A 26,935-nucleotide genomic window follows, 5' to 3' on the forward strand; every position below is an offset into this window, starting at 1 on the left:
TTTTCCGAAATTTGTTGTTGCACTTCTTGTTTATAGGTTGGTCAAAGATATTCCACAGATAGTATGCATATCTCCTCGCACAGGTCCATGTTTAGTGGCGATTGGGGAAGTTGCAAAACTATGGATGTTTATTTAATTAACCTGTTTTATTTTGGTACAAATTATTTCCACTATTATCTTTGATGATAGACCCGTAGTGATTATATTTGGATTACACCAAAGGGTGCAATTAGAGGTGGAAAATATGTCATTTTTTGTCGGGAATATACTAAGTCTATTTAGGTCGGGAACATATTATGTCCATTTAAATTAGGTCAGATCAGAGACGAAATAAGATCTGGATACAGAGAGAGATTGATCATATACCATACAAAAAAAGCTTATGAAAGTCCTTTATCATTAGTATAATTTTATCTACATTTCTGATATGCTGTTGTCCGTAATTTTATCTACATTTCTGAAACTCACATCATTCCTCATGTCACTAAAAGTCATCTATGACAAATCCATGCACTAAAAAAAACAAGAAATGTAGATAAAAGTATAAAATTGCTTATAGATAATTACAACAAATCTTAAATAAAAAAACAGAAATGTAGAAAAAAATGCTTTTAATTGATTACAACAACAAATCTTAATCGAGGAAGAGAATGAAAGATAATTTGCATTCGTACACAAAATCTATGTTGTGGAGCAATATAATTGGGGAAAGAAAAAGGTTGTAGTGTTTTTTTTTTTTTTTTGACATAGGCTTAATCATACATAAAAGAAATAGTCTTACAACCCTACAAGGCCTTTATAGACTTGAACAAGAACTACATTAACAACATGAGCAGCACTAGTTGCTCAACATCAAAAACTTGAAAGGATAAACTTAAAGTAATCGCTCTCCGAGTTGGCCCTTGGCAGTTGGACTCTTGTTGCAGGTAGCACCGCTTTGAACTATGCGTGCCAAAACCTACAATACACATGCTTTCCCATTTCCCTTTTCCTTTTCCACAAAGGGTGAAGTTTGGGTGAAAACAACTGAGATGGTCCTCTAATAACCTGTGGCACTCGAAACATAATGCAAGACACGGAAGGAAAATAACATCACGGGACAACAAATCTTGAAACCTCCCTTTAAAGGGGAAGAAACACAAACCGAGTAGCATACTATGAATCCCCCCAAAAATGGGGAGCAACGTTCATATATGAAATTTTGAAAGAATGACACTCATCGCAAACCTAAACTGAGACTTAACGGTCAGTCCCAATGACCTCCGATTAACCAAATCGGAACAAACACCCAAATCCCGTGAAAACCAAACTTCCCCCCAACATAGTCCCACACTTAGAAATGGAAGACCTAATAAAATAAATCCCCACAAACCCCATCAAAACCACTAACAAGGTTACAATTGTCATATTTGACAACACCCAGGACAACAACTTCCCCAAAACTAAGACACCATACATTGGGGAAGGGTCGGACATCCTTTCCCTTGACCACCCCATTCCTAGGGTTTGAACCCAAATTTACTTCACCTAAAACCTTTGAAAACTGATACACCCACAATGGACATTCAAACAAGAAGCCCACTCGCACACACGCCAAGGAAGCATATGAACCAACATAAACACCAGGAAAACAACCAACCCCTAAGCAGATTACTAAGCTAAACAACCACAACAAGTCAACAACAACAGAATAAACGTACCGAGAAAAAACTACTACCTAACCTTGGACTACTAGACCAAGCACGACTACTACAACCTAAAACCACCAGAAAAGCCAAAACATAGAGGTATGATAACTATCAAAATCGAAAATGGTCAATTCAATCCCAAAACAGAGACCCTATACCAATCTTTACCTTTATCGTCAAGATCGGATTAATCCGACATTACGAGACGGCGACGATTAGAAAGATTGAGAATTGAAAAATAACCAAAACCCCCAGTAAATAGATCACAACCAAGTTTAGCATTTCCAATCCCAAAATAGACACCCTAACCAAAACTTTACCTTTACCGGCGTTATTACGGCGGCGGCGTTTGAGGTGAAATCGAAAAAGGCGCCCCAAGTTGTTGATCTGGTCTGATTAACCTCCGTTTACGAATTGGCGAGTCGATGATGGCCGGATCTTAAGAACACTAGCTACTAAAACGACGCTCCTCGGAGACGAGCTTCCATCGCTTCCCCTTAACTCTGGACGGAAACGTAGGAAAACTTCTTCAACGAACTACGTCGAAGCCCCGATGAAGCCTTGATGACGGAAGCTCGCCGACGACCCGAGTTGAGAGGCAGATCTCGGGCCGCCGCCAAGGAAGAAACTAGGGTTTAAGTTTTGCCCTCTTTTTTTTTAAGAGAGAAGTCAGAGAGTTTTCTAGAGAGAGAGATACATATTCTGTAAAAAAAAAAAATTGTAGTTTAAGCAAAAGTTAAACTAAAGAAATGGGAAAATATTTAATGTAAAACAAAGAACTCATAGAAACTAGGCTTGTATCGAAAGCTAAAGATTTTAATTTTACGAAGTACTCCGTATTTATTGTGGAGTATGTGGTAGTTGAGAGTGGATTATTATTTTATTATAGTTAGTGGAAAATGTGTAAAATAAAGGGTTGGGGTGGGGGTAGATTGAATTTTTTAAAATATTTTTTAGGAAATAAGAATATTTGTGGGTTTATGCTAAGTGAAAAAAAAGATATAAAATTAGTAAAAGCATGTCATTTATAGAAACAGTAAGAGTATTAAGAGACAACTTTATAAGAAAAGCAAAGCGAATATAGATAAAGTATATAAAATATGCTTTTAATTCGATTGCATGTAGAACTACGTACGAATGAATGCATCTTCTAATTTGTGGAATTTGAGGAAGGTCTAAGGGGTCGTTTGGTTCGTAAAACTGGAATGGAATGGTATGGAGTCTCATACTAGGGAGGAATGGATTGTATTTCCCATACCAATCTAAAACCGTTTGGTTTGATTTAGGAATGGATTCTATATCCCATTCAAGTTAATTGTTTGGTTCATTTCTGAAATAGGAATTGTTTTCACTTTTTAAAAATATATACTGAATATAATTATATAAATTAAAATAAACAAATAACTATGAAATCCTTCGATACTCCATTGGAGAGGGACTGGAAGCTTTTGATCTTTAATTTGCAAAACTAACTACCATAATTCCATACAGATCAAAACGTCACTAACAAAAAAGTCCAAAAACAAAACTTTCCCAAACAACAAATTCAATACCAAGAACATGCATCAATCAACTACGATGTTATCGCGTCACCTCCTGAGACTTCTACGACATATTGGCTCATCTCCAATGCTTTCCCCATCAATCATTACACATCGCAAAACTCCCCCTCCTTAAGATCCCAAAATACCAATTCGAAGTGTATTTTAATTACAGAAGAAAAAAAATAAAAAATAAAATTGAAAAGCTGATATATTTTTGACGCGAATAGACCCACGGAGAAGAAGCAACAGTCGTCGGTGATGGTCGTTGTCGGTGATGGTCGCCGGACCGAAGATCGTCGAGAAAGTTGCCGGTCAAAGATGGTGGGCGGCTGACAGCTTCACTCTACGATATCTTTTATGAGTTAGGGTTAGTAACTTTGGTGGAATGGAATGTGAATCTTATGGTAAGAGGTGGGAATGGGATTCCAGGGATTTTGGGGGGAGATAGAACCCCCTTGCTATGAGACTCTATTCCTAAAAAGCTCAACCAAACAATAAAATGAATGAAATGGATTCTAACTCCATTCCAATCCATTCCAAAATATCCAACCAAACGACCCCTAAATGGAACAGAAAAAGTCAAGTTACCTTGGTGCAATTTAGCGATTATCACGGTAGATTTTTAGTGGCCACTAGTCACTACTTCTCATAAACCGCTGTTGAACCACCGAAAAAAGACGACACAAGATGGCCACCGTCACTGCCGCAAGGTCTATTTACCGATCAACTTCCGTCCGTAGTGCCGCCGCCAAATTCGCCTCTGTTGCCAAATCTGCTCGTTCTCCATTTCGCGCCTCCTCTGTTAGTAACTCTCTTTCTCGTCGCATCTTCAGGTAAATTATTTGTCCTGCAAAAAAAATAAAATTGATGAATTATTGCATCTTTAATCAGGAATTCAATTCATTTTAACATTATTTTGCTAGTATTTGGGCGACATAAGAAAGGAAAAATCTTGAAAATTATAAACAATTCAAATTCTGATATGCTGTTGTCCATTATTCGATTGGTACAAAATTTTAGTATAATTTCTTGTCTTTTCAGAAGGGAATTGTGAATAGAAAAATTGGGAGAACAAATCAATTGAAATGTGATTGTTCTGTGGTTATGTTTAGGTGTCCAGTTGAATTGAGTGCTTGTGTTGAAACAATGCGGCCATTTCATACAGCAACTGCTTCTGCGTTGATGACTTCTATGCTGTCGGTCTCTTGCCACACGCACGGTTGGGTTTCGGATGGTACGGACTATTATCTGGAAATTTATTTGCTGAATATTGTATAGTCTAGGTTTTACAATTTGGTTCACTATCTTTATTCGGGATAGTTATTGATTAGGATTTAGGATAATGTCAACTGCTGGTAACATACACAATTTAGATCCTACACCCTAGAGCATGATGCTGCATCAATGCATCATACTCTTAGCAATGCCCTTCAAATGCCAATTCTAAATAATGTGCATGAGGATTTTAGAATAATGTCATAAATACAATCCTATTCTACTGAATACATAATTTTACTTTATATAAGTAGGTTTTCTTTTTTCATGAACACATATAATCCCTTTTACTCTGTATACATTGTATAAAAAAAGCGCAAAACACACTAAAGCGATATGAGTCCTAGAGCTTAAGCGCAAGCGCAAGTGCTAGGCGTGCGCTTCATCAAAGTGAAGGGCACTTTTTAAGAATCAAAGGTTGTTTACTATTATACATATATATCTTACTAAAATAACCACAAAAATATATAAACATCAGATTTGCTTCCAAAAATATATTACTCTTTGTTTTAACAAAATATATAACATAGTGTTTATCCAAAAGTTAGGGTCAGCTGCTGTGACTGTTGACTTCTTCTTTTCTTCTTTTCCCTTTTCTTTTGGACTCTTACTCTACTTTCTATTGTTAAGGATTAGTAGGGAGTGGTCCAAAACACAATAACAACATATAAAAAAAACTTTTCAAAGTAAAGTAATAAAAAAATAAAAAAAATCAATGAAGCGCCAAAAGGCGCGTTTTTTGCGCTTCTCGGGCTTCATGTGCTTAATCACAAGAGCTTCGCTCAGACTTAATTAAGCGCTTTTCCATAGAGCTTCGAGCTTCAAGGCTTAAGCGCGCTTTTTTAAACACTGTCTGTATATTAGTTTGATTTTCTTTTGTTGGGTTATTTACTTGATATACAAGAATTTTGTGTATTGTGTTACGATTGTTGCCGCACCTCTCATACAAAATATCAGGTAATGGAAATAGTTAAGTGATTCCATTTCAACACTTAAAATCGCTACACCAAACATGCTCTTAGTTGGGTCTAGCTCCTTCAAATGTATTGAAATTGTCAATTAAGATGGGGTTGCAATCCATCTTGCTAGAAACTAATTGTTATGCCTCAAAAAGGAAATCCATTTCTTAACCTTGTTTCCTTGCCCCATCCTCTTTGTCCGAGCAAAATGACCTTATCAGGTTCATCTATTTTTTTTTTATCTCAACTACTGCTACTTTTGTACGTGGTTGATTCGTAGTTGCAATTATCTTAAAGCAGTGTCCAGGTAGTTTCTTTTCTTTTAGTTGATGGTATCTGTTCCACCCATTCTTGGACATTTGACTTTAATTGAACGCGCAGAAAATATCTCTAGAACCGATTGGCAGAATGCAAACGCTTTGATTTTTTATATCAAAATAAGTAGAGGGAGAGGAGAAATAGAGAATTCAAATGGGAAGTGAGGGTGTGGGGTTGGTGAAGAGAGATAGTGAAGGAGAGGGGAGAAGTGGGCAGAGGTTTTATTCGTAATGTAGCCAGAAATAGTTGTTGTGGGACAATGGGAGAAAATTTGCATATTCTTCGTTCGTAGAAATTATGATGTTAGGATGTTTAGGATGTTATGTGGGTAAAAATACCCTGCCAGCATGGCCCAATTACATCTCGCCACGTGGCACGCCCAGGTTGGTAGGTTCGTCACCTGGCATTAGTAATAGAACCTTCGAAAATGATTCATGGCTGAGGTAATATGCATACCCTTCCTTTGAAGCCCATGGCCCAAGAAGGGAATGTTGTGACAAGGACACTTGTCATGTCACTATTGCCCAACCAATCATATACTTTCTTTCTAGGGTTTCCCCTATAAAGGGGATGATATAAATACTCTCAATTCCCAAGAAAGAAGGACACAAGTTCCTAGACAAAGAATACATTCAAATCCACAATAGTAAATGCTCTATTTTTTACTAAACATTTCTTCCTTAAAACCCTAATCTTACTTAAGCATCGGAGGGAATATTCCTAGGGGAATATTCTTGTTTTGCAGGTAACGCAACCCGACGTGGATTGGACTTGGCTCTACGTGGAACCGGATACCTCCTCGTCATCAACCATTGGAAAAACTCCCACAAATTTGGCGCCGTATGTGGGGAGGTAAGGTAACATGGTAGAAGTCCAACACTTCGGTGACGCGCCCATCAATCACAACGAAGTGGATGGAGCCGCAATGACCGGTGACCGTCCTCCTCGAGGGAGGGACGATAGAAGCACCCGCTCCGCAGGGCAGGACGACCGTCCCAACCCTCCGCCTGAGCAACAACATCCAGAACAAGTGATGGTAGAAGATGAAGAGACTGGTCAACCCCTACTCCCCCCAGGTGGTCATTTAAGGGCCGACGCCGATACTATCATGGAGGAGAACTCGGATTTGCCAGTGTCAGCAAGGCAACTCAAAGATATATGGCCGGATTCAAGGCGCAGATGGACACCCTTAAAGATGAAATCAGAACCATTCGCTCTCAGTCTCACGGGACGGGGGTACCGTTCTTTAATCAGAACCCTTTATTGCAAATTCCAATGTGACGTGGGGAATGATACAAAAGATTGCAAGAGCTTACGCAGGGCTCTCGATGGATTGGCCGCCAAGGGTTTTCTAAAATCATATCTCAGCACGAATACAGGGGGGAATGGAAGAAGGTCTATTAAAAGAGTAAATCTCCTTCATACCGTCGTGATGATAATGACACGGATCCAGAATGTGTAGCAGTAATCTCAGGCGGTCTTGCAGCTGGGGGCCCGACGATGAGAGGGCAAAAAGATTATGCAAGCCGGTTGGGCCAGGTAATGCTGTCTGGCAAGGCACCGATAGATCACTTCCCAAAGGTGGAAATCTCTGAGGTCGATAGAGGAAAGGTAGCAACCCCCCATGACGATCCCATGGTCATTGAGTTGAAGGTTGCAAACCTTAAGGTAAGGCGTATCTTGGTCGATACGGGAAGTTCGTCGGACATCATTAGTTCAACCTGCCTGAACCGTCTCGAACATGATCCCAAAACAATTGAGAAAATTCACTATCCCATCATTGGATTCGGGGGCGGCATAATCCATCATCATGGCGTTATCACTCTACCCCTTCGAGTAGGTGGCCGACATTAGAGTAGGAACTTGAACGTCCGATTTCTGATCGTAAAGGATCTTACTGCATACAATATCATCTTGGGGCGTCCTACTCTAAATCAGGCAAAGGCAGTGGTTGTCACCCATCTTATGCTAATGAAGTATATTTGCGATAAAATGCCAAGTCGGCACTCATGGTGATCAACAACTAGCTAGAGATTGTTATCTTACTACGCTGAGTCCTGAAGCATGGGGAAGAAGCAAGACCAATGAGGGAAAATCCGGTTCAAAAAGAAAATTGGACGAGACGGAAGAAAAGGTAAAAAAAAAAACCTTTACCATCGCTACTTCACACATGGAGACTAGGCGGCCTGAGCCTATTGGCGGGCATTATGAGATTGTTCTTGAAGAAGCACGCCTAGAGAGGGCGGTGCCAGTAAGACTCTCTGACGATCAACTTGGGGCAGAACTGGTCACCCTCTTGAGAGAATTTCAGGACATCTTTGCCTTCACTGTGGAAGAAATGCCGGGCATTGATCCAAGTGTAGCCGTCCACAGACTCAATGTAGATGACTCCTTAAAACCTGTTCGTCAGAAGATGAGAAATCATGGGGAAGCTAGAAACAAGGCTGCGGCCGTAGAAGTTCAGAAATTATTGGACGCTGGTTTCATCCGTCCAAGCCAATATCCGGATTGGGTAGCAAACGTGGTATTAGTGCCTAAACCAAATGGATCATGGAAGATGTGTGTAGACTACACGGATTTGAACAAGGCATCCAAAAGACAGTTTTCCTTTACCTAAGATCGATCGGTTGGTAGACTCAACGGCTGGCCATGCTATGATGTCTTTTATAGACGCTTACTCTGGATTTCACCAAATTCTCTTATGGCCGAACGATCAGGATAAAACGTCATTTGATACTGAGCAAGGATTGTACTGTTACAAAGTAATGTCGTTTGGCCTAAAAAAATGCTCCGGCCACCTTTCAACGCCTTGTTAACACAATTTTCTCCAATCAGCTAGGGCGGAACATTGAGGCTTACATTGACGACATGATAGTAAAAAGCAAGCGGCGTGAAGAACACCTGACTGATCTAAGAGAAACATTTGAAACACTCAGAAAATACAAGATGAAGTTGAATCCGAAGAAATGTATTTTTGGGGTGACGGCGGGAAAGTTCTTAGGCTTCCTCATCGATGAAAGGGGAATTGAAGCCAATCCTGACAAGGTACAGGCAGTGATAGACATGACGTCTCCTAAATCAGTAAAAAAGACGGCGGGAAAGTTCTTAGGCTTCCTCATCAATGAAAGGGGAATTGAAGCCAATCCTGACAAGGTACAGGCAGTGATAGACATGACGTCTCCCAAATCAGTAAAAGAGGTCCAGCGTCTGACTGGATGTTTAGCGGCATTAGGACGGTTCTTATCAAGAGCAGGTGATAAGTGTCATTATTTCTTTGCCACCATCAAGAAAAAGTGTAAGTTCGAATGGACCGAGTCGGCGGAAGCTGCCTTTATTCGGATGAAAAAACACCTCCATACCTTGCCGCGGCTTGTCAGCCCCCTTCAAGGTGAAACCCTGTATGTGTATCTGGCTATCTCTGAGTTGTCTTTGAGTGCTGTGTTATGGACGGAGAGAGAGAGGGGGTTCAACTCCTCGTCTATTTCGTGAGCCACGTCCTGCAAAATGCGGAATTAAGATACCCTCCAATTGAAAAGTTTGCACTTGCACTTTTCATGGCAAGTAAGAAGCTGCGTCCTTACTTCTTTGCACACAAATTGGTAGTATAAACATATCAGCCTCTGAAGTAGCCGCTCACCAAACTAGAGGCTGCAGGACGAATGCTTAAGTGGGCAATTGAGCTAAATGTGTTTGACATCTCGTATGAGCCTCGAAAAGCTATCAAGGGGCAAGCATTTGTTGATTTCATTGCAGAAATGACGAGGCCGATCTTTGCGAAAAATGAGTTGACTCGCTGGACGGTATATGTTGATGGGTCGTCCACTCAGAATGGATGTGGAGCCGGCATAATATGTCAATCCCCCGAGGGAGACAAATATGAATATGCCATGCGATTCAACTTCCAAACATCCAACAATGAAGCTGAATACGAGGCACTGCTAGCTGGCATCAAAATGTGCAAGGCAGCCGGAGCTCAGGAAATAATGGCCTTGTCCGACTCACAGCTCATTGTGAGCCAAGTAAACGAAGATTATGAAGTAAGGGATCCCAACATGATTAAATATATGCAAGCTGTGCATGAAGAAATCGAACACTTGAAGAGTTTCGAGGCCAAGCAAATCCCTCCAACAGAGAACAACCAGGCTGACGCCTTGTCCAAACTAGCCAGCTCAGCCTCTTGTGACACCCCCCGTCATGTATTTTGGGAGGTAAAGGAAAAACGAAGTATTGAACAAGAGCTCTGTGTTCCTGATGTAGCGATTCTTGACCGAACTTCAACTAGGATGGATGCCATCCTAGCTTACAAAACTGACGGAACGCTCCCCACTGACCACCGTCTAGCTGCGAAGTTGCAAAAAAGAAGTTCTTGGTTTGAAATGTGGAACGGCGTCTTATACAAGAAATCTTATTTCGACCCCTCTTGCGATGTGTGACGCCTGGAAAAGGGAAGGAAATCCTAGCTGACTTGCATCAAGGGTTATGTAGTTCTCATATTGGAGGACGGGCCTTAGCCGAAAAAGCACTTAGAACCGGTTACTACTGGCCTACATTGAGAGAAGACGCGCTAATCATGATTCAGAAGTGTGGCAAGTGCCAACGATTTGCTCATCTTACACAGGCCGGCTCAACCATTGACGCCCATTACCGGTCCAATTCCGTTTGCTAAATGGGGAATGGACCTGCTAGGCCCAAACCCTGAAGCTTCTGGGGGCAGACGTTATGTTATTGTAGCAGTTGACTATTTCACCAAATGGGTTAAGGCTGAAGCCATCAAACACATCAAAACATATGACGTAAAGACGTTTATCCGGAGAAATGTCATTACCAGGTTTGGAGTACCACAATCGATCGTCTTTGACAACGGACCTCAATTTGAGACGCCTAAGTTGAAAGAATGGCTGACAGAGCACGGAATTCACAGTTGCTTTGCTTCCGTCGGGCGACCACAAGCCAACGGTCAGGTTGAAGCTGTCAACAAGATTATCTCAGAAGGGATAAAGAAAAAGTTGAACGAAGCTAAAGGATAATGGGCTGATGAATTGCCTAATGTCTTGTGGTCGATTCGCACCACGGCAAAAAATTCCACGGGAGGAACCCCATTCTTACTGGCCTATGGCGCAGAAGCTGACTTTCCTATAGAAATGTGTGAGCCGACCCTCCGAGTCATGCTTTATGATGAGAATGCAAACTGGGAATTGATGAAAACTGCCTTGGACTTCTTACCGGAAGTCAGGGGAAACACTGCGCTACGGCAACAGTTGTATAAGTTAAGGATGGCGAGGGAATACAACAAGAAAGTGTCCAAGCGAGTGTCAGAAAAAGAGCTCTGCAAAATCAGTAGATAGTTAGAAATAATATGGTTGACAATGTGGGCCAAATAGTTTAATGTATTTGTGAAGCTGTGACGTGTTATGAACACTGTCTTAGAAGCAAAATTCGCCCCGACTATGGTGCAATCGCAATGGCGTTGCCCCCCAAGATTTCACACAGCTATCTCCCTTAATGTGCACTCAAATAAGGGAGATTAGGAACTCATAATTATGCTCAGAACTAGAGAGAAATATTAGTAAAAGAGAAGGGAAGAAGATAGTTTTCTGTGTGTATTTCTGGACAGCAAGAGTCTTCTTTTTAAAGCCATAAGAAAATGTAACTGAAGATTTTCTTTTATGACAGAAATCTGTCAGATTAAAACCAATGGAATAAACCATAAAATCTTTCTGATATTAAGGAGGAAAATCAGCTTTGGAGGCGTGAAATAAGGAACTGTTACAGCACATTAAAAACAAAGTGGAATAGACTTGTAAGTTGTAACTGATGAGTTTCATAGTTCTGAACTCTCCGTTACAACATGGCCCTTTTAGCCTATACCACTGTCCATTTGCATTATATCCAACAATCCCCCACAAATGCAAAGGGAAATAAATAAACAAAAACAAAACACAGTTCTGAGCATCTAAGTAGGCTTGATACTTAAGTATTGGTATCTTACGATTGAACCAACACATAGTGAAAATTGGACAACTCCTTTATCAAGAGAGTGAACAAATCTGGAACTCTCTTAACTAAGAAATAACTCCCAATAACACGTATCTCACCTTTAAAGATTATGAGTTCCGCGATAACCAACCAATAACGGCCATTAAACTTGGGATGCTTATGAGTGCTCTAGAAAAACTTGCCAAAGTCTTTCATAGAAGGTGGCCAAACCTTCACACTCAAGTAGGTGATTTCATCAAGTCTATCACATAGACCACCCATACCCTGAGATATGAAATCATTAAGAGCATTTGCTCATCCTCTCAATATATAGGCGGTGAATTCATCAAGTCCGTCTCAATAGGACCACCCAAACCCTGGGATATGAATTCATTAAAAGCAAAGAGCTTAACCTCACAAAATGTACAAGTCATAGGAATGGGAAGTGTACAATATATGAGTCTTTCCATCGCTTCGTTAGTCCACAAGAAACCTTGTGTGAACAAGGTCGGGTGTCCACCATGAATTCCTCAACCAACGGGCTTGAGCCCAATTCCCCTCGACGTATCTAGGACAAGTCTTCTGTTTAGTCCCTTAGTTAATGGATCGGCTATGTTCCTCTCAGACTGACAGGCTAAATCGCACTCCTATCAAAGATAAACCTAACGTTCACCAACTAAAAATATAGCAAGGGAAGCAGGGATCGTATCCACAGGGAAACAATGTTCTTTCTACTATTAATTAACTAATCTAGACTACTGGTAACAAAGAATTGGATTGGTTTGTATATTAAGCTAAGACAAATAATCAAACTGGAATATAACAATATTAAGGGAATCTAGGGCAGCGGTTCACCATAAATGCAGACCGGGATTGGACAACGGACAATAACAATTAATTAACAATCATAACTAGGAAAACATGCATCTCTCGAATCTTATGAATTCCTTAGGATAGAACAACTAGCGGGCTCTCGCTACGTACTAGAAATAATTCCTATCTAATAGCCACAGACCAAAAACATCAGATTTATATCTCTCGGCGCATAATCTAAGGTTAATCAAACTCAAATCAAAATAGTCCGGCCGAACAGAATTGACGAGCAATAATAATAAGCTATAGAAATTATAATCAATCAATCAAATAATCAAGTCCACATATAATCCCAATCATGCATTCATGGATCCCCTAAACCCTAGAAATTAAACTACTCACTCATGATAACTAATAACAAAGCGATTAACATAATGGAAAACATGATCAAAGCAATAGAATAAATTAAAGTAAGAAGCAGTACCTAATTCTCGAACAATGGAAATTGAAAGCGGTTTAGTGCTGGAAAATAAGATGTCCCTAAAAAATAAAACAAGTTAGCTTATATAGTTTTGCCAAAATAAGGCCTAAAAACGGAATTAAAAACGCGAAAAACTGCTGGAGGTTGGCGTCGCCCGATCGGGCGAATCACTCGATAGTCGGCCCGATCGGGCCAAGGGGCCGAAATCCGCCCGATCGGGCGGATTGCGGAATCTCCACAAAGCCTCCAGATTGACCGCCCGATCCGGATCGGGCGAGCTGCGCCCGATCGGGCGCGCGTTGATGAACTTGGCTTGCTTATAATTCCGCCCGATGGTTGCATTTCGCCCTCAGCTTCCAGGGCGATTTGCAATCTTCAATGTATCTCGCCCGTATCACCAAGTCTAACTCCCGGGGCTCAACCATAAGCATCTAAGGCTCCCGAAAGTCGACGATGGAGGTCCCGAACTTCTCGGACTCATATAGTGGCCTTGATCAACAATGAAACGGGTCTAAAATGACCAATTTCTCATAATCAAACCTGAAACTCAAGGCACACTCAATAACACACATTAGTACTAGAAACGGCTCCTAAGAGCACGTTTGATACATAAAAGTACTAAGGGACGGAGGTAAAAACTCTATATAAAACGCATATATCAAACTCCCCTAAGCTAGATCTTTGCTTGCCCCTAAGCAAAGAAATCATCGATAAATACATAAATCAACTTCACCCCAAACACATCTTAAAACAATGGATACGATTCAAGGCAAAATCCAACAAGCATGCATCAATGTCAACCAATCAAATTCATTCAACCGCCAATCCACCTCAACAATCGTCACGCAAAGCGAACCACAAGTGTACAATGGAATTCAAGACTAGTGCTCACACACTCGTCACTCATTTATGTGGCGGATAAAAAATGTACCCGTTCGCTCCCCTCCCAACATATATGTGTTCAATGCCCTCCCAAACTCACAACACTCGTGTGTCTAGAAAAACATGCACTCAACCTAGTAGTCGACTCGGAATGTGTCATGTCATAACTTGCATTGATAAACAACTACTTTCACATTAATATGACTCTATGCACAAAGGTCGGAAGGTCTTCAAAGCTTGTAATGATAGGCTTAGGTAGAGGTGCGGTAAATTTGGGTAAAACGTGAGCTTAAAGCCTTGGCTTTGGGGAGCATAAATCCTAGCAAAACCATGGTCAACCACAAATGATGACCACAACCACAACTTCCCACTCAACACATGATGAAACAACAAACAAACCACACTATACTTTCTTGCCTTTCTTTCACAATTAAAATCAATCACTCATAAAGATAAGAAATTACAATACTTGAGTGAAACAATGCTTTGAATTTTCTTGAGAATAACGATTTTTCCTTCTTATTTTTTTTCTTTCTTGCTCAATCTCATTTTTTTTTTTTTTTTCCTTTTTTTTTTTTTTTTTTGGAACCTTCACACGATTTTTTTTTTTATTCTCCTCATCTCATTCATTTTTCATTTCATTTTTTTCAACAACAATCATAAAAAGAAGAATTTCCCTTTTCAATACTCAATATGCTCAAAATGTACCACACTACAACTCCCTCACCTCACTACTATTAGCTCTCCCAAGCTAGGCTTGGGACTAGTAACCAATGGGGAATTTACGGGCTTGTAATTAATGTGGTTAGTCACCGAATAAATGGCACAGGCACAACATGGGTAGAAAAAGAGGGAACAAACGTATCTAATTTCATCTGAAGGCTACCTAAATAGAAAAATGCCTTCGTCCTCCACAATGTGCATGTATATGAGTCATAAAACATTACTAATAGTTGCAAACCAATACTCAAAATCAATGGCACACCAGGAAGCTATCACACATCCTAACCAAGTCAACTAGTCAAGCACCAAGTCCACAAGTAGTTAGTCGGAGTTGACTCATGTTTAGGCATCAAAACAATCGAACATCAAATCATGGCTAACACATCTACATTGCCCATCATCAAACACCAAGAATCAAAACAATTTTCAATCAAAGGGGCACAGGGAAGCATGATTTTTCATTCATCGGAACGTATTTTTGTATATTTTTTTTTTCAAAGCAATAAACTACTCTAGAAAACATTAAACACACCAAAATAAACACACAAAAAAAAGTAAATGCAAAAATAAAAGGAAAAACATACCTAATATGTACAAGTGAGTGAAACACCCCCCAAGCTAAATCAGACAATGTCCTCATTGGCTCAAGGGGTATCATGAGGAAAGTGAGCAAACCGTGGCTTATTTGTCGCTGATTCGCAAATCGCCCGATCGGGCAGCAGATCGCCCGATCGGGCGAATTTCGAACCTTTCCGTTGAATCTGTGCGCGCCCGATCGGGCGCACCTCGCCCGATCCGGATCGGGCGAAATGCAATGCCTTGTTTTATTGACTTTTCTCAGCCCAGAATCCTTCCTAGACCTTTCTACGACGTCATCATCAACCGCCCGATCGGGCGGAATTTCGCCCGATCGGGCATTTCACTCGCGTTTTGTGTGGATCGGGAAACCGTCGCCCGTTCGGGCGATTTTCCAACATTTTCCTTGAATCGACACGCGCCCGATCGGGCGCTCCTCGCCCGATCCGGATCGGGCAAAACGCAGACTACTCCGTTTCAGCTTGAATTCAACTTTTTCGAACTTGGAGCCTTAGACCTGCACAGCATTAAACGTCCAAACCGCAAAATACCCTCTTCTCACCTCTCTAACACCAAAAACTACAATGAAACACACACTTGCTCAAAAATTATACTAAAACACACAAACAAAAGCGAAAAATACACTACGAAAAGCAATAAATGGATAGTGAAATACTCATCCCCTATTAGATTGATGCAATGTCCCCATTACACAATCTTAGTTTATGTACAGACAACGAAAGGAAGGGGATGAGAGCCACGACAACTCATCGAATGGGGGCACCAAAGATGGTGCCATCTGGTGTCGAATCAATTGCCTTGGATGAGCTATGTGGTGCGGGAAGTGATAGACCACGACCCCGATCATGAATACGGTGCCCACCTTTCACCGAGCTTTCGGCCTTTCGGGTCTCAGCATCATCAAATCGTGCCTCCCGCAAAGAGATTGGTTAGTAAATAACCAACGAACGAGCGCAGAAGCTTGTCATACGCACTCGCACAACTTTCGTGCAACAAGACATGCACGATAATCAACAACAACATTTGCATAAAGTCCGAATGAACTCTATGCCAGTAAGGAGTAGGATGCCTAAAGGAAGAAGAACAAAAAGAAAAAACAACAATAAAAGAAGAATAAGAAAAGGAAGGAAAAGAGAAAGTAGGCATACTCTCCTTATGGAAGTTGTTTTTACGGACTATTGATTCTTCAACCTCAATGATCAATAAAATAGCTCTCTCTGTGTTTTGGAATTCATGGTGGATAGGCTCTTCACCATATAGAGCTCTCTGCAAAGCATCCACCTCTTCTTTGTAAGTATTGTAAGTACCTGCGAAAGATTCACAAAGAGGAACATACTCTATTGGGTCATTGGGCTTTTTATTTTCATGGGGAGGAGGAAGATCCTCAAGTAAAGGTTTTATGGGGAAAGAGAAGGAGAGTGAGACGGTGTAAACGGGGCTAAGAATAACCTTTCTTGGACTTGGAATATGAGGGGTAGGGGTTGACACAACAACAAGGGTTTTATCAACTTCAACTTCCTCATGGACTTGCTCTATGACATATGGCTTTTCAGTTTCAACAAATCCTTCATCCATTGATCCAACAGTCAAATCATCATCCTCCCACTCATCCTCAGCCTCTGTTATAAGCTCCTCCCACTCTTGGTTGCCTATGGGTTCACTCAGTTGACCCCCATCCCCAACACAACTCGAATCATTATTTTCAATAATTTCTTGAACTTTTCTAAATCTCTCAAGAGTAGCCTTACTAGCTTTAATAATCTCATTAGTAGCCTCTTGAGATCTAGTACACTGAATCTCAATCTCAGAGTTTAATCTTCTTAATTCCTCTAAGAAGCTATCTCTGCTTTCTGATTCGGGTTGAACAGGATTGAGCAAGGGTTCACAATAATACACGGGAGAAGCAACAGTGGAATCATGAGGCAAAACATTGATATCCATGCAAGGGTTAGATAAGTCGTTAGAATATACATGATTATCATAAACATTAGAATGCACCTCATTATAACAAGCATTCAAGGGAGAGGGGGTAGAAACATGTAGATTATGCTCATAATTTGGATTAGCACATGTAACATGAATCGCCATTTCACGCTCATACAAATCCCTTGCAAACCACATATAGTAATCCCACATATCATCCAAAGACAAGGCTCGAAAATCACCATTAAATCTACTTTCTATCACATTCCTTGTATACTCATTTAAACCACCATAAGAAAAACCACAAGAATCCCAAAGATTAAAATTGTGGTAACCAATAAAATCGATACACCCAAAAAGGCTCATTTAAGAATTGAGGGAAAGAATAATAATCCATTTTTTTCAGGGGAAAAAAAATTAAAAAAAAAATAATAAAAAAATAAACTAAAGAAAATAAAATATATACATGGTCTCAAAGAACAGGAAGTTCTATGAGACTCAAGAAAATAATCTAGATCATAAAATTAGTAGCAGAAAATTAAACCGTTTCCCCGGCAACGGCGCCAAAATTTTACAGGCTAAATCGCACTCCTATCAAAGATAAACCTAACGTTCACCAACTAAAAATATAGCAAGGGAAGCAGGGATCGTATCCACAGGGAAACAATGTTCTTTCTACTATTAATTAACTAATCTAGACTACTGATAACAAAGAATTGGATTGGTTTGTATATTAAGCTAAGGCAAATAATCAAACTGGAATATAACAATATTAAGGGAATCTAGGGCAGCGGTTCACCATAAATGCAGACCGGGATTGGACAACGGACAATAACAATTAATTAACAATCATAACTAGGAAAACATGCATCTCTCGAATCTTATGAATTCCTTAGGATAGAACAACTAGCGGGCTCTCGCTACGTACTAGAAATAATTCCTATCTAATAGCCACAGACCAAAAACATCAGATTTATATCTCTCGGCGCATAATCTAAGGTTAATCAAACTCAAATCAAAATAGTCCGGCCGAACAGAATTGACGAGCAATAATAATAAGCTATAGAAATTATAATCAATCAATCAAATAATCAAGTCCACATATAATCCCAATCATGCATTCATGGATCCCCTAAACCCTAGAAATTAAACTACTCACTCATGATAACTAATAACAAAGCGATTAACATAATGGAAAACATGATCAAAGCAATAGAATAAATTAAAGTAAGAAGCAGTACCTAATTCTCGAACAATGGAAATTGAAAGCTTGTGTTTTTATATAAATCGAACTAAGTGTTTGAATTAATGTAGAGAGGAAATAAAACTTAGAAAAATAAACTAAGGGTTTAGTGCGAATCACTCGATAGTCGGCCCGATCGGGCCAAGGGGCCGAAATCCGCCCGATCGGGCGGATTGCGGAATCTCCACAAAGCCTCCAGATTGACCGCCCGATCCGGATCGGGCGAGCTGCGCCCGATCGGGCGCGCGTTGATGAACTTGGCTTGCTTATAATTCCGCCCGATGGTTGCATTTCGCCCTCAGCTTCCAGGGCGATTTGCAATCTTCAATGTATCTCGCCCGTATCACCAAGTCTAACTCCCGGGGCTCAACCATAAGCATCTAAGGCTCCCGAAAGTCGACGATGGAGGTCCCGAACTTCTCGGACTCATATAGTGGCCTTGATCAACAATGAAACGGGTCTAAAATGACCAATTTCTCATAATCAAACCTGAAACTCAAGGCACACTCAATAACACACATTAGTACTAGAAACGGCTTCTAAGAGCACGTTTGATACATAAAAGTACTAAGGGACGGGGGTAAAAACTCTATATAAAACGCATATATCACAGACCTCACATACTCCATAGTGATTACACCACTCTCTATCAAAGTTCTCACATATGCGTGTCTAACATGTATATGTCTCTTTTTGCCATTATAAGCATTGTTCTTGGCAACACAAATAGCAGCCTGTGAGTCACAATGTAGAGATACCGGTGGAGCAGGTTGCCCCCACAATGGAATATCAGCCAATAAGTTTCTCAACCACTCCGCCTCTTGCCCGGCCAAGTCCAAAGCAATAAACTCGGACTCCATAGTGGACCGGGCAATACAAGTCTGTTTAGAAGACTTCCAAGAGATCGCTGCTCCACATAAAGTGAATACATATCCACTTGTGGAACTCACCTCATCATTGTCGGATATTCAATTTGCATCACAATAACCTTCTAACACTGCTGGAAATCCAACATAATGCAAATCCCAATCCATGGTACCTCTAAGGTATTTTAACAAACGCCTAAGAGCATTCCAGTGGTCTCTACTCGGGTTATGAGTATACCTACTAAGCCTACTAACTGCATAGGCTATATCAGGCCGAGTGTAGTTCATTAGAAACATTAGACTCCCAATTATCTTAGCATACTCAGATTGAGACACACTATTCCCTTTATTCTTTTTTAAGTGAATGCTAGGATCATATGGAGTTTTAACTGGCACCACATCAAAACTGTTAAATTTCTTTAACACTTTCTCTACATAATGAGCTTGAGACAAAGAGAAACCAGTTACTAGTTTTGGTAACTTTGACACCCAAAATCACATCAGTTTCACCTAAATCTTTCATTTCAAACTGAGAGGATAGAAACGATTTTGTTTCATTAATAACATCAATATGTGTACCAAAAATCAACATATCATCTACATATAATCAGATCCAAACATCTTTGAATACACACAAGCATCAGCACGGTTCACAATAAATCCAAAACTCAGAATGGTTTTATGAAACTTTTCGTACCACTGCTTTGGAGCTTGTTTCAACCCATACAAAGATTTTTTTAACTTATACACCTTGTGTTCCTGTCCGGGAACTACAAAACCAGGGGGTTGTACCATATAAATTTCCTCCTCTAAGTCGCCATTCAAGAAAGCAGTCTTTACATCCATCTGATGTACAATCAACTTATAACTTGAAGCTAAAGCAAGTAAAGCACGAATAGTGGCAATCATAGTCACAGGTGAGTAAGTGTAAAAGAAATCAATGCCAAATTTTTGAGTGAACCCCTTGATTACAAGCCTTGCCTTGTACCTATCAACTGCACCATCAGTTTTCCTTTTCCTTTTAAAGATCCATTTACAGCCAATAGGTTTGCTACCTTTAGGTAACTCAACAAGTTCCCATGTATGATTAGACATAATAGACTCTATTTCACTATTAACGGCTTCCTTCCAAAAACTAGCATCAACAGAACTCATAGCCTCTTCAAAATTTTTAGGCTCATCATCAAACAAATGTAAGCATACAACAAGTTCGTCTAATTCATCCATGTCATTAAGTTCAGTCAAAAAGGTAGTCAAAGAATCAGAACCCAAGCTAGTTTCAATCCTACGTCTTTTACGTCTTTCATAGACAATTAAAGGCATAGAAGAGGAAGTGCGAGCAGACATAGGCACATCATGAGGAATAACATCAGCATCTCTTGATTCACACATTGATCTATCATTTAAGCGCATGAACCTATATGCTGCACTGTTTTCAGCGTAACCAACAAATACAACATCAAAAGTCTTAGGTCCAACATTTTCCCGTTTAAAGGAAGGTAAACCTACCTTAGCTAAACACCCCCATACCTTTAAGTATTTTAGGTTAGGTCCGTGGCCTTTCCATAACTCATAAGGAGTCTTGTCTAGTTTCTTATGGGGTACTTTGTTTAACACATAATTAGTAGAAAGTACGGCCTCCCCCCACATGTTATCCGGCAAACCAGAACTTATTAACATAGCATTCATCATCTCTTTAAGAGTTCTATTTTTCCTTTCAGCAATGCCATTTTGTTGGGGAGTGTAGGGAGCAGACAACTCATGGATAATCCCATTTTTCTCACAAAGTTCCTTTAAAAAGGTGGTTCCGTATTCACCGCCTCTATCTGACCTAAGTCTCTTTATCTTACGGTCCAATTGGTTTTCTACTTCTGCCTTATAAATTAAGAACTTTTGTTCTGCCTCATCTTTGGTTCTCAAAAGGTACACTTTGGTATATCTAGAGTGGTCATCAACAAATGTAATGTAATACCTTTTTCCGCCTCTGCTTACGGTATTCCTAAAGTCAGCTAGGTCCGAATGTACCAATTCAAGTAATTCTGTTTGTCTATTTGTGACAGTCTTGAAAGGTTTTCTGGAATGTTTAGCCTCAACACATATTTCACATTTGTTTTGGCCATTTCCAACTAGATTGGGAATTAAAGACATGTTTTGCAAACGTTTCAAAGAACCATAGTTTACATGTCCTAATCTACCATGCCAAAGATCAACAGACTCAAGCAAGTAAGCAGAAGTAGAAGTTTTATTAATAGACTCAACAACACAAATAGTCTCTAAGACAAATAATCCCCCTGACATGTACCCTTTCCCCACATATTCCCCATTACGAGTCAATACAAGTTTGTCAGCCTCAAATACTAACTTAATCCCAGCTTTGTTAAGAAGTCCACCAGAAATCAGATTTCTACGTATGGAAGGCACATAAAGCACATTATGCAATGCTAAAGTTTTTCCAGAATTTAACTTGAGAGAGATCTTTCCTTTACCGATTACTTCAGCACTGCTAGAGTTTCCCATGAAGACTTGCTCGCCATTTGCAGCTTCCTCGAAGTTCTTGAACAGCTCCTTGTTTGCACAAAAGTGTTTGGTAGCTTCTGTGTCAATGATCCAATCTGCTTTGTTACAAACTAAATTTAGTTCAGCTACTGCAGCAATAATACCGTTCTGATCCTCAGTTAGGTGAGCTTGAGACTTGTTCTGGTCTTGCTTCTGTCCAATCTTTGCAGCATCTTGACGGTTGTAGCATTGGTATGCCTTGTGACCATGTTTTCCACACACATAACAGCCACTGCCAGTAGCTCCTTTGCCATTGTTGTTATTCTTCTTAAAGTTTGCACTTTTGTTATTCTGGACTCCAAGTTTCTGGATTAGGACATTGGCTTGCAGCACCTCACACATCTTCATGCCCTCGGCTAGGATGTCAGCGACCAGATTCTCATACTCGTGGACTTGATCCATGATTGGTTTATCATCAACAATCTTGAACTGCAACCACTTTCCAGTGGCATACTTCTTTTTGCCGGCATCATCAGTCCCATATTTCTTCTCCAAGGTCTCCCAAACTGTCTTTGCTGACTTGTTATTAATAAAGAGATCAAATAGGGCATTGGTCATATGAGTGAGAAGATGACCTCTGACAAATTTGTTATGTTTTTCATACTTTGCAATCTGACCATCTAGATCAGAAGGCGTAGGATCAGCAATAGCAGTGGCATCGGGACGTTGAGGGCAGTCTGTTGTGAGGACATAATCAACCTCGAGTTGTTCGAAAAAGATCAGGAGTTTTTGAGCCCACCGCTTGTAATTTGTGCCATCTAATGCTTCTAGTTTAGAGAGATCAGGAAAGGTTTTGAACACTTGCCATTTTTAGTAACTTATCAACCCCACCATCTAATTAAATAATCTATCTACACCCCACCCCCACCCTCCATCCCCTAAAATGACATGGTTCCCACTTGTTTTAATTATTAAAATATCTACCCAACCCCACTTGTTTTATTACTTTATTTCATTCAATTCTTCTTCTTAATACCCGTGTCTGGCCAAGTATATCCCTTAAATAAATACGGAGGGAGTACCCTTCTTGAGGGGAAAATGATGTGGATAAAAATACCCTGCTAGCATGGCCCAATTACATCTCGCCATGTGGCACGCCCAGGTTGGTAGGTTCGCCACCTGGCATTAGTAATAGAACCTTCGAAAACGGTTCATGGCTGAGGTAATATGCATACCCTTCCTTGAAGCCCATGGCCCAAGAAGGGAATGTTGTGACAAGGACACTTGTCATGTCACTATTGCCCAACCAATCATATACTTTCTTTCCAGGGTTTCCCTAAAAGGGGATGATATAAATACTCTCAATTCCCAAGAAAGAAGGACACAAGTTCCTAGACAAAGAATACATTCAAATCCACAATAGTAAATGCTCTCTTTTTTACTAAACACTTCTTCCTTAAAACCCTAATCTTACTTAAGCATCGGAAGGAATATTCCTACGGGAATATTCTTGTTTTGCAGGTAACGCTACCCGACTTGGATTGGACTTGCTCTACGTGGAACCGGATACCTCCTCGTCATTAACCATTGGAAAAACTCCCACAAAAGGATGCAACTTATTTCAGTTAAAATTTGTCGTTTTCTCGAGTATGTTACTTCCCCGTATTTTTTATTTATAAATGCAATACTATTCACACATTAGCTTTTGTGTCACGGTCCGAGTGTTTTGACACCGGATCGTGCGGCGCGCTCTTGCCTATGGGGCGGCAAGGGCGCAAGCCTTATGCGGAAAGTGAATCTCAAGGCTCGGGGCACGAGCGGATGTTTGCTTTAGAATGGGCACTCTTGCCTATTGGCGACAAGAGCGAGGGTCGATCGGGGCGCTTGTGTGCGCACAGCAGGGACAAGAGGGACCGATGACGAGAGTGTATCTGTTTTGCGAGGGAATTTGATGGGTCTTGGAAAGCTTAAAAGCATGCGACATGACAATATCTATAAAGGCTAGCAACAACACATGAATTAAGCAAAGACAACTTCTGATGAGAGGTTGAGGTTTATTTTGAATTAGCTAAAACTTGCCAGTGAACAATGGAATTACAGTAACATAATAATTCTCCCTAAAGCCTAGAAAACTATTAGAAAGATCCTAGAAAGCAATAGAAAGAAGAAATACAAGTAAAGGAAGGTTGGATTCTAACACTTTGGCCATATTCGTATTTTGTGAAACTTAAGCAAGGGAAAACATAGTCATGTGGGGTCTAGTTCAATTCGCTCGATTGATACTTACAAAATATCATTTTTATATAATTTTTTTATTAAATTGCAATTGAAGATGTTAATGATCAAAGTTGAGCATCGGCAAACATGAAAGCCCAAACATTGTACTTAGTAAAAAATGGAGGAAATATGTTTTTAGTGAAACCGAATGGTGATATATGAGCATTTGACAAAACTAGGAACTTTTACTTATCTTTTTTTCCTTGCATGCGTGCTTGAAGAGGTGGCACTCAGACACACCACTGGCTCAATACATTTTTTGAGTAAACCTATTGCTTACAAACTGATAATGCCTAGTTATTGTCTTAGACACGCCACTGGCTCGATATGGTTTTGGTGTAAATCTGTGGCCTACAATCTTATGATGCCCTTGATATTGTCCTTTGATTCATTTCTTCTTTCATTTAGGTAATGCTTAGTAGTATTTATCGTATGTTGCCAAGGTTTGAGTGGCATCTTCTTTTCTCGTAATGATTTTCCATTAAAATGCTGCATTTTTTCTTAAAGTTTGTCATTATTTTGTTTACTACTTTACCAAATAAGGTTTCTAGTTCACACTCTAGAGTCTAGAGCCTCCTGATGCACATTCCTTAATGAAGACTTGAGGTTCATTGATGTTTATTAGGTCATGGGTTCACCAATTAGATTGTGTAACTTTAGAACCTTGTATCCTGATTTATTATGTTACGATGTTCCATAGACCTTTTAGCCTTTGATATCTGCAAGACACTTGCAATCCTGTTACCACAATTCAGATAAACACACACAAGAGATACTAGAAAGTGGAAGCTTTGATTAATACGGAGTAGTTGTAAGAGTAACACAGCAACTTGAGGCTGCCAATCTCAATAGTAACTTTAGGTTACAAGTCTCTCAAGTTTACTCAGTACAATTCTCAATGCCTTCCTTTCTTCCCCTTACATATATACTCAAGGTATTCCTCAAGTACCTTACATTAATTCTACTTTTACTACTTTTGTTTGCTTGTTGCCAACGGTTGTTTCCTCCACTCCCACCTAATGTTGTGGCTCTCTGCTTGTCTCCTGTAAGGCTGCTGCTGACTGCTCTGTCTGCTCTTGTCTCTTTCTGTGCCTTCTGTTGTAGACTATGTTAATAGGTGGCTTGGTTGTACGGCTGATGGTACGGTCCGTTACAATATCTTTCCCTATATTTCTTTCCCAAAATGATATATTTCGTCATAGGTTTTATAACACGGCATAATAAAATGAGATGCATTTATTGGCACGTGTGGATTGGTTTCTTTTGATTTCTCTTTCTATTTTTTCTTGTTTGGATTCTTGGTAGTTGTTGCTGCCTGACTGGGTATTGAGGTTAGTGGTGATGAAACCTAAAGAATGTAAGTCAAGAGACAAGACCATTCATTCCTCAGAATACCAAGGATTTATCCTTTTAGAATCCTTTTAGGTCCACTCTAACTTGAGGACAGCCGGATCCTCAGAATACCAAGGATTTATCCTAATCACCATTTTTTAGACCATTTGATTGGTAGTTACCCTAAGTCCAAATTAATCTTCTTTGACTGAAATTACAACTTATTGACCAAATTTTATATGATAACAACAATGCCTAGTTTGTGCAAGACTTGTGTCTTTTTTCCGGAATTTTAATTATTAAACTACTGGAAGATGCCTAGAGAATAGTGTTCATAGGCGCGTTGAAGATCAAATTGAAAAATGCAATGAACTAGAGGTAGTTTGGGATGTTGGGATTTTTTATGCATATTGTGAGTTTGTTGTATGTGAAGTGATCATGTTCTGGGGTTGGATATTTAGTGAAGGTTCTGTTCACTTTTCTATGTATTCTTAGTAATTTTTGCTTAGCTCCAAGATGTTACAATCATTTGTCTATGTAGTTATTTGAAAGTGAAGTGATCATGTTCTGGGGTTGGATATTTAGTGAAGGTGAAGATTCTGTTCACTTTTCTATGTATTCTTAGTAATTTTTGCTTAGCTCCAAGATGTTACAATCATTTGTCTATGTAGTTATTTGAAAGCCACAAATGCTCACCTTTGAGAGGTCCTAAATGCAGACAAGTAATGACTAATGAGGAAACGTTGAAGATGCAAGACATGATGCCATACGATTTTTACTAAAAGGTGCCAAGACTGGGGGATATGTACGTTGTCTATTCACAATTCTAAAGAACAAGACATATGGCTATAAATAGTAGTTTGGCCTGGGTTTCCTTTTTTGGGAAGAAATTATGTTGCACACATTTGGACTTCTATTTCATTTATGATTGGAAATAATTACAAGTATAAATACTCCCTGTAATCTCAATTTTGTGTGATTTTTTTTATTTTTTATTTCCTGTGATGCAGACAAATGAAAAATGCACAGAAAATACAATTGTGGTGGGAGAAAACAAGTTCTTGATGACCTTGTCTCCTTAGCAAACTAAGGAGATAGCCGTGGTCGAATCGCAAACGCCAGTTCAGGTTTCCTTGGTTCAATTGGTATGCTCACGAATCAAAGCTACGGAGTACAATATTTAACGCGCCCAACGATTCCTCCTGCTCTCATTAAGTGGTGGTTGATAATTTCTGAGGGTTGAATTGTTATTCACAGGATTCATGTTTGCTAAAATAATGTACTCCATCCGTTTTACATTAACTACCGCTTTTAACGAGATTGAACTTCAACCTCTATAACCTTTTTAGTTGTTGATAAGATGTAGTCTAGCCTTGTTTTTGTTGTTGATCAATTAGTATGAAGTGCCATCCACATTCACTACTTGTACACGAATTGATACAAATCACCAAAAAGTTGTTACAAAACACTTCAAGAAAAACCAAGCGTAAAAAATTCCTATGATCAAGATTTCTACTTCATATTACGTTTTGCAACCATTCG

General features: G+C 39.8%; 1 protein-coding gene and 1 long non-coding RNA gene across 6 annotated transcripts; one reads left to right on the forward strand and one right to left on the reverse strand.

The window, feature by feature from the left end:
* Positions 1-634: 634 nt before the first annotated feature.
* Positions 635-2,499, reverse strand: LOC130472439 (uncharacterized). The gene is made up of 2 exons (XR_008932696.1): positions 2,009-2,499; positions 635-1,047 (listed from the first exon to the last, which is right to left on the reverse strand). It is a non-coding gene; the product is annotated as an uncharacterized lncRNA (long non-coding RNA).
* A 1,303-nt stretch (positions 2,500-3,802) lies between these two features.
* Positions 3,803-26,815, forward strand: LOC110782779 (protein NUCLEAR FUSION DEFECTIVE 6, mitochondrial). 5 transcript variants are annotated; one of them, XM_056843422.1, is made up of 4 exons: positions 3,803-4,065; positions 4,345-4,466; positions 23,273-23,431; positions 26,404-26,815. In XM_056843422.1, exons 1-4 carry the CDS (start codon positions 3,920-3,922, stop codon positions 26,409-26,411), a joined length of 435 nt encoding a protein of 144 aa, XP_056699400.1. In that variant the 5' UTR covers positions 3,803-3,919; the 3' UTR covers positions 26,412-26,815. The 5 variants fall into 5 exon arrangements, with proteins under 5 accessions (XP_056699400.1, XP_021842714.2, XP_021842715.1 ...); XM_021987022.2 differs by lacking the exon at positions 26,404-26,815 and adding an exon at positions 26,112-26,344 and having other exon boundaries at positions 3,805-4,065; XM_021987023.2 differs by lacking the exon at positions 26,404-26,815 and adding an exon at positions 26,112-26,344 and having other exon boundaries at positions 3,807-4,065; positions 23,306-23,431.
* The last annotated feature ends 120 nt before the right edge of the window (positions 26,816-26,935 follow it).

The sequence above is a fragment of the Spinacia oleracea genome, chromosome 4 (assembly GCF_020520425.1).
Source record: "Spinacia oleracea cultivar Varoflay chromosome 4, BTI_SOV_V1, whole genome shotgun sequence".
NCBI lineage: Eukaryota > Viridiplantae > Streptophyta > Magnoliopsida > Caryophyllales > Amaranthaceae > Spinacia > Spinacia oleracea.

Excerpts from the sequence above, each read along its gene's own strand:
- LOC110782779 (XM_056843422.1), top strand. The coding sequence starts at position 3,920 with ATGGCCACCGTCACTGCCGCAAGGTCTATTTACCGATCAACTTCCGTC. Across the intron at positions 4,066-4,344 it reads CTTTCTCGTCGCATCTTCAG|GTGTCCAGTTGAATTGAGTG; the intron begins GTAAATTATTTG and ends GGTTATGTTTAG. Across the intron at positions 4,467-23,272 it reads GCACGGTTGGGTTTCGGATG|GAATATTCCTACGGGAATAT; the intron begins GTACGGACTATT and ends AAGCATCGGAAG.